Genomic DNA, 8420 nt, shown 5'->3' on the forward strand with positions numbered 1-8420 from the left:
AGTTTTTTTTTTTTTTTTTTTTTTTTTTTGATTATTAGCTAATTCGAAATCGTGTGGTTCCCTTCTTTTCCCAAATATCGTCGACCACGCGTAACCATGTAACTAATCGATGCAAATTTCCTAAGCGAGATTCGAACGTCCGACTTCGCCGCGAATCGTGGGTATCGATATTCTCCATTGTTTCTTCGCACTCGTTGGCACCGTTCCCCTATTTTCAATATTTATCTCGACCAGACGTTTAAAACTCTTACTTTTACATACCCACCTTGACTCTCATTCCACCATCGACATACATCTTTTTTACGCAACGTGTACGCTCGATCGATGTGCAATACCGGAAACGCTGAATTATTCTGATCGTTCGAGTAGGATTTGGTTTCCTAGTAAACGTATCGTTTAAAATTTCTTTGAAATCATCGTGTTCATCTTTATTGCTGTCCTTGTACGAACAGGAGCAGTCTGTACAAATTCCGATACAGCATTAAAAATCGCCATATATCACGCACAACGAGCTCACAGCGCACTCGATGTTATTCTTTATCCGAATGTTTTCAAAAACCGCTCGATCGTATCGATCTCGGACGATAATAATACCTATAATATATCATTCGTAAATCAGTAACAGCGATATGAGTTTATACGTTTTCGTAGAATAAAAACTCCCTTAATATTATAGGATACGACGTACGGGTGGTAGGTACGTATTTTGCATATTTAAACTTCCAATTCAAAACGGTACACCCCGATACGAAGAATCGAGTGTACATTACAAAGATTTTACAAAGCTCCTCGAAGTTTCTCGCCTAATTTTTTTAAAGGGTTGCCCGTTGTTATATGTATTACTAGCATGTTCCCCTCTTTCTTTGTTTTTTCTTTTTTTTTTTTCTTCTTCTTCTTCTTCTTCTTTTTTCCTTTTACCACGAAATTATAATCGGCCTTCTATCGCGATAAATCGCTCGTAATATATTATATGATAATAGACGATAATTAAATTGCACTAGTACATTGCACACGTTCTCTGGCGTTCTTTGGCATCTCTATGAAGTACATATTTCTCTAAGGTTCTAAAAAAGGAACGACAACACGTGGGGACAAGAAAGTTTATCCTTCATCCATCCGCCGTTCCACTCTAACCATTCATCCGCTATCCTTGTCTCTACATCCCTTAACCATACGTTATGCTACGTCTAATATATCTCTGTCAGGCGTTGTGCCATTGCCAATAAAGCGGATCCGCCAAATTGCCGACTCTTTCCGCAAATGAATTTGTCAGGCCTGGCCACAAGTAGGTATACTAATTTGCATTTAATGGTTGATCATAGACAGACAGACAGACAGACACACACATACGTACATGCATTACAAACATACCGCCGTTGTTTCTCATTTGAGAGGGAAAGACACAGGGTAACACGTGTGTTATTCGTTTTGTCGCTATTTTCTTCTCTTTTAATGTAAAACATTCTGTACCAGACGACGATCTTCTTTTAGTCTTGTTCATTTTGAAAAAAGTATCTAATAGAATATATTTACTCGCGCTGTATTAAATGTCACAATCATTCTTTCACTTTCACCTCTCGAGCTGCCGCTCTAGTTTATGCTACCGGGTGTACCATGTGTCTTCACACCCACACAAAACTCATCACGTTTTACGAAACATTATAGGAAGCGGGGCAAAATATATGGTAACGTACAGCCTTTGGATTGGTCACGTAGGAATCTTATTTCCGTAAGAGCGTCTTCTAAATCTAATAATAGGAAGTGGTAATATCGAGCGATTTGGTCAGCATCTCTGATCTTAAGCGGCTGTTTAAATGATATCAAATATCACGAAAAATAACGACTCAGGCTATTACAAGTACTTTGAACTTTACGCGAGAACCAAACCTAAATCTAACTTTGATCTCGCGAAAATCCTGGAGAACATGGTCGTTTTTATTGGCCGATTCGATGACACTAGGATCTAAGCCTAAACCTCGAAACTCAACGTGGAAGTAAAACTAAAGTAGAAGCACAGAAAGTAAAAACTGTGCAAGCTGTGACCAGACGATGACGCTGAATGAGAAAACACATATTTATAGAAGGATACGTTCACCTCGCGGTCGATTATTCGTATAATTACCTGGATTCTGAGTCGGACACTCGGATGCAACGTAATGGCGGTCAACATTTCGTTGCTTCACTTTACTGAGATTCAACGAATTTATTCAGTTACTCTTTAAAGCGATTAAGCAGTGAAACGCTGGCTGGCCGCCTCGCGGCGATCGGATTAATATTAACCCAACCTAATCTGATGACTAAAGCCAGCCGCCGGTTATACGTAAAGAGAAAAATCGTTCAAAGCGATCGATCTTTGTAACACGTTCGAAAATCATCGGAGAGGACGCTTCTCGTCGACAACTTTATCGCTTTAGCTGCAATGGACGAGTGCATAAAAATAAAATAAAAATAAAATCTTTGTCGCGATAGTTTGCTCATTCTCGGTAACGATTTTTAAAGTTGGACAAAAGTCAGAGACACCGACCAGATTGTTGGCTATTACCATAGGAAGTGGTGAAAAGAATGGAGGATACACAGGAGGATAGCTCGTACTGTTAGCGGAGAAAGAATTACGGTGGCTGTTGCGAGGCAGAATTGAAGTAACTGACTCTTTGATTCCTGTATTGCGACGCGACCACAGCCTGAGGATTAGGAATGTGCCTGATACTCAAGTTTGGTTTGATTTTCATTCCGAAACCGGAGATTCTTTGATGAGGTTGCGGTATTCGCAGAGCGACTTTGCTGGCGAGGTTGGCAGAGCTGAGTACCAAAGGATCGATCGAATTCTCGTCGGTGATGCAGCCGCTTAACAGGGACACAGCCGCGTCGGAAAGTGTCACTAGATTGGAGTCTTGACCTCGTCGTTGCTCCAAGTCTTTCGCTTTTCCTCTTAGTAAGTTTCCTGTAGGGATCGATGGTCGCGATGGCCTTGGTTTCAACAAGGACAGGGAACAGGATGACGAGGACGAGGACGACGACGACGACGACGACGACGACGACGACAAAGAGGACGAAGGTGAAGAGGACGACGAAGAGGCAGGGGACGAGGAATAATTACCGACCGATAAATTCGCAGACAGATCGAGAACGTTATTGTGAACCGCTCCACCGCTGCTTAGATCCAGTGGGATCTCGTATTTGGAATTGTTCGGTTCTAAAATGGCGCTCGACGTGGCAAACCCGGAAGGCTTGGCGACGCGCAGTGGCGCTAGTGGTGGCGGACCTTTCTTTTTCGGAGGGGCGCTGACCTGAATGGGCGCAGCATGTTGTTCCTCTTTCGTCTTCGACATTGTTTTCAACGCGTCGCGCATCTGTTTCTCAGCCAACAAGCTTCTCACACGATTCGCTTTACTTTCGCGCAATTGTTTCTCGAGTTTCTCTCTGTTCAAGTTATCGATCTTCTCCCCGTTGTTTTGCACGCGTTGCTTCGCTTTATCCCGGAAATTGTCGCTGGCTTCGTTCACGGCTACCAGACCCAATCTTCGAAGAATCTCCTCGTCCTTCTTCGGACGTTCTGATTCGACCTGTTCCACTCTTTTCACGATTTCCGGCAAAGTTTCTTCCTTCTTCGACGATGGTCTACAACTCTGCTGTATGCTTCTCTGATCCACCTTATCGACCGAGGCGGAAGTATCCTCCGTCGGAGGAGTAGTTATATTTTGTGCGATTCGAACGACCTCGTCGGGTATGCTGTCTATAATTTCTTCGATGGTCTCCTCTGTCTCTCCGAGGTTCTCTTTCGTAACTGCACCTTCCCCTGGAGCCACCAACGCGCCTGTCGATCGTTGCTGACTTATCGTCGTCGCTTTGATCTTTTCTCGTCTAACGGCTCTCATCTGCAGCAATTTCTCTTTTGCCTGGCCGGTCGCGCTGCTCGACGTGATTCTCGGTGGACACGGGGTCAACCGAACCTTCAGTTTCAATAGATCCTCCCGCGGCGTGGTGGTGATCTCAGCGATCACTCGTTTGTTTCGTCGTTTCTTGTGCTTGTGGTGTTCCAGCTTCGTCAGGTCTTTGGTCTTGGAACTCTCAGGTGCGTGATTGTTTTGTATCGGTACGAGATTAGGAGTCCTCATAACCGGAGTCACTTTGCACCTCGGTTTCTTCGCCTTCGGTTCCTTGTCGCGTTCCAAATTGGTCTTCAAGGATCGAGGGGGTACGTTGCTGCTTTCTAAAATCCTACGAGCCTCGACTTCGCACTCCTGCGGCGGCTTGGGGCTCGGCGGTGGTGTCGGCGGCCTCTGAATATTTTCCATGGTCGCGGTATCCTCGGTCGTTTCGTCGTTGAAGGAACTGTCGCTCGATTGAGGAATAATAGCCTCCCGGCGCGTAATGCGATAAAACAGCTTCATGGGTGCTTCCTGCAACGTCAAAATTATCGCTTCCCCTATGGTATCTTGCAGCATCACGAGAGTTCTAAATACGACTGACGCAATAGGAAATGATTATGACTATCGCGAGGTAGACGATCGACCTCCATCGCGCGACCATGAGTTACCGACGAACACGATGCGAAAGGAAAGTAAATTATGGGCTCGCTAAATAACAGGGCAGAAGGGGTAAATGATAGGGGAAGAAACTCACTCTTTTCCAGCCGAATATGCAGGCGAGGTCCAGTAGAGTCCACGATTGGTCCAGTACCATCGTTTTCGTGCTATTGCGCCGGTTCTCGTCGCTCTTCTCGCAGAGAATCTCGATTTTGTTGACGATCGCCCCGTAAGAATTCGCCTCCTCCCATCCTCTCTTCAGCATCAACAATCGCACCAGATGACGAACCGTCACTCCTGCCGGACACTTGAGATACCGCGTGCTTCGAACCTTGATCGGCTCCTCGTGTTTCGTTTGATCGGTATTGTTCGCTCGGTGTCGTGACCCGACACGGTTCTCCGGCTCGCGAGCGACCGCCTCCTCTTCCGGTTCGTCGAGCTCGCACAAGCTCAGGCTGACGAAATCGTCCAAGGTTAAGTCTAGAGCACCCAATGGAAGGGCTAAAGGTGGGCATTGCGGATTGACCAGCCGGAAATGACGCCTTCGTTCGAGCTCCGACCGGAAGAGGCCGGGTACTACGAGATACACCAGTCGTTGTAGCTTTACGTCCGGCAAGAGCGGCGGAGACGTTGCGACATTGCACACGGGACACGCTCTGGCACCACTGCTCAACCTTCTGACTATGCAACCTCTGCAAACTGAGCATCGTTCCACTCGTATCTATTTTATATTCCAAGCGTGTTCTTTCCGATGTTTAATTACGCTCGTTCCATCGCGAACGCGGAATCTCTACGTTCGAAAAATCTCTATTCGTCGGGAGAATATGAGAACGCGCGGAACGAACAGCGCCAGCGGTTAGTCACCCTTCTCGAATTTAGCCACCCTGCCGGAGGGGCGGACGAAGCGGATGGACTATTTCACGCACGCGAAGTAGATACGGCCGTTGGAGGTACGGCACGGTACACGCGTCGTTATTTCGCGTCGTCACCGAACGATATTCATCGACGATTTCGCTACGTTATAGCTTTTTTCTCATGCAAATTAATGTTAACGAGCCGATGAAAGGCGAGTCAGATGAGCGAAAATCGTGCGATGACCGGCGACGAGTAACGAGATGGGACGAGCGTTACTACGGAACACGAAATTGAAAGAAATACTAACAAGAATGTAGACATTCCACGAGGGTCGTTGCGTCTATGAGGTAGCCTCTGCAGAGAGGACACACGATATGTTCGTTCAAGTCTTTAACCAGCGGCTTCTCCCTCTCCTTTGCCTCCATGTCGTTAGTCGATTCTGAAACAGCTGTGCCATTCGGATTGTTAATCCACGGGACCAAAGAGCAACGATTAGATGCTTTTTTTAAATTAACTGCGCAGCTTGCTGTGGTCGCCGTGCACGTCGCACGGAATCATAATTCGCGCTTGCGTAAAAAATTTCCACGCATTGTCGCGATTCGTCGTACGCGACAGCGAGTCGAATCGGTGATCGCCGATCTGCGGCTTATCTAAAATTAAATCGCGTAACGTTACGCGTTAATGTACCGACGTGCGCGATATCGATGCGCGTTCTAATAACGGTCGGAGGATTCCGAAATGCAGGTAGCCGCGCGCACTAGCCCGAGGGGGGAAACACACGCACGTAATCGCGTTAAGATACGTTCGAAGCAGCGATTTCCATTTACGCGAGACTCGTGCGTACCGTCGATATATTTAGAATAATGAAATATCTCGTGAAATGCAAGGGGGGAGAAACGAGTTACGCCGGGGCTTTAAGGTCTATCTCTTAAAGGGGATGGTTTCTCTTCCCTTTCTCCTATCCGTGTCTATCTGTGCAACGATATTCGATAATATTTTCGACCAGATGGTTGCCACGTACGGTCTCGTTCACGACGAACATGCGTGAGACGAGATTTAGTCGGTATCGCGCGAGCGAATCTGATTTCGCGCGTGCTGTGCTCTCGCGAACGGTTCGCGCGCGCGCGCCAGCGCTACGGCGCTGCTGTAACAGCTTTTCGCGAACGGCCGTTAACTGGTGGCTAACGAGGAAGCGGCTTCCTATCAAGTTTCGTAGCCGTACGATGGTGGGAGATTTAGCAAGATTTCGTAGGCAACGAACGGGAAACGCGTTTGTCGAAGTATCGCGCGACGAGCAACGAGATCCTCGCGTGAAAGGTATACTTGACAGTGAAACCAGCTTAGTCACGCGATACGTCGGCTTGGAAAAACTAGGTTTTTAGAGCTCCCGCGTACAGATCTCCCGCGCGACAATAACAGAGGCCAAGTGTCACTGCGCATGGCTAACGAACTCGAAGAAAGGAGGAAAGGCTCGACCACCTGCGTCGACGACATAGTCGACGGCTCCGTGTTCGTGCAATTTCGCTCTGCGAATGATCCGTCAAGGCCGGGAACGCGACAGAAAAGAGGTTGGTTTACGAGGAATGGCAAGAGTAATGAAGAACTTGGAGGAAAGGGGGAAAGAAGAAAGAGAGAGAAAGAGAGAGAGAGAACGTGCAAGCGAGGGGCAAAGAGAGAGAGAGAGAGAGAGAGGAGGAGAGAGAGAGAGAGAGGAAGGACGAGTAGAAGGGCTTCTGCGTTCGAACTTGAGAAAGGTCTGGCGCCAAGCGAGCAGAGAGAGAAAGAGAGAGAGAGAGAGAGACCACCTAATTCGTTGATCGCCGTTGTTACGGATCGACGCGATTCGATTCTCCAGAGAATCGCGATCTTCGTTCTTGGACTTGGATACGTCCGCGCGATGCCGATCACGTCTCGCATGCTCGCGACGAATCGTCACGAGGCCACGGCTGATACGATCGAAGGAAGAAAGTAAATTGGACGGCGAGACGGTAAAGAGTAAACGGGAGGAGAGATATAATAGAAAGAGCGGCGATGGAGAATCGCGAGGGTAAGCCGTCGTCGATAGGAGCGTTGCCACGGTAACATCGGTGGTTCGAGCGTTTTTGCTGGAACGTCGACGTATACCGGTCCGAGAGAGCACGGTAGCTATTCCAGGCAACAGGATCTCGCGGGTAGAGCATCGGCATCGCGGCGAGCAGCGGCGGTGTCCTATCTTCGGCGGAGGATCGCGAGTACCGAGCGTAGTACGGGCTTGTTGGTCGATTCACGCGACTACCATACGTTTCGCAGGGCGGTATACAGAGGCTTACGTGTAGGTGCTTACCAGCGTAGCGAGAGAGATGGTCGCCGTGGCCAGCAGCGAGCTGCCGTCCCGGCTGGCAGCGGAACGTAGCAGCGGACGTGGCAACGACGGTGTTCTTGGTTGCCGTATCGCTTCTCGCGGTGCAGCGGGCGAAGAGAGGTGGCAACGCCGCTCCGTCCGTCGGCGTGCGGCGCCCCGAGGCTCTCTCTCGCGATAGCGCGCTCGTTGTCGTCGCTCACGCCGTCGCACTCCTCACCATGGTCGTCACGAACCCGTGACCGCGAGCAATCCTGATAACTTGCACGCCGCGAGCTACGTACCATCACGTCCCTGCTGCCTGCGAGCACAGCGCCGCGCACATGTCCGACGATTTCGACCCGATTCTCTCTTTTTCCTTCCCCCTTCCTTCCTTCTTTACTTCCTTCCTTCCTTCCTTCCTCCTTTCCTTCCTTCCTTCCTCCTTTCCTTCCTTCCTTCCACGCTCTACTTCCCTCTCTTTCGCTCCTCCACTCGCTCTCCTCCGTCTATCTCTCTCCCCTTGTTCCTCCTTTCCTACGTTTTTCTTCTTTCCTCGATCGTTCTTCCTACGTGTTTCCGTCGGCCCTACTCGCCGAACGAACAGAACAGAAAACGAAACTCGATCGCGCCTTTGTTATCCTTGTGCACGACTTTCTTCCTCGATCCACGTCGTAGCCGTCGTCGTTGCCGCGATTGTCCCGTCGACGACGTGGTTGTCG

General features: G+C 48.8%; 1 protein-coding gene across 2 annotated transcripts in view; it reads right to left on the reverse strand.

The window, feature by feature from the left end:
• Positions 1-2356: 2356 nt before the first annotated feature.
• The window catches only part of LOC100748744 (polycomb group protein Psc), a 10145-nt gene continuing 4081 nt past the window's right edge, over positions 2357-8420 (reverse strand). The window contains exons 1-4 of one of the 2 annotated variants that reach the window (XM_012393195.3): positions 7705-8148; positions 5689-5829; positions 4624-5225; positions 2357-4400 (exon numbers count right to left, since the gene is read on the reverse strand). In XM_012393195.3, coding sequence (XP_012248618.1) covers positions 2610-4400; positions 4624-5225; positions 5689-5806 — 2511 coding nt within the window. In that variant the 5' untranslated portion in view covers positions 5807-5829; positions 7705-8148 and the 3' untranslated portion in view covers positions 2357-2609. Of the gene's footprint in view, positions 4401-4623; positions 5226-5688; positions 5830-7704; positions 8149-8420 lie in introns of those variants that run through there. The other variant, XM_033324377.1, reaches the window with a different exon arrangement.

This window comes from Bombus impatiens, unplaced genomic scaffold, assembly GCF_000188095.3.
Source record: "Bombus impatiens unplaced genomic scaffold, BIMP_2.2 scf_2222, whole genome shotgun sequence".
In the NCBI taxonomy this organism is placed as follows: domain Eukaryota; kingdom Metazoa; phylum Arthropoda; class Insecta; order Hymenoptera; family Apidae; genus Bombus; species Bombus impatiens.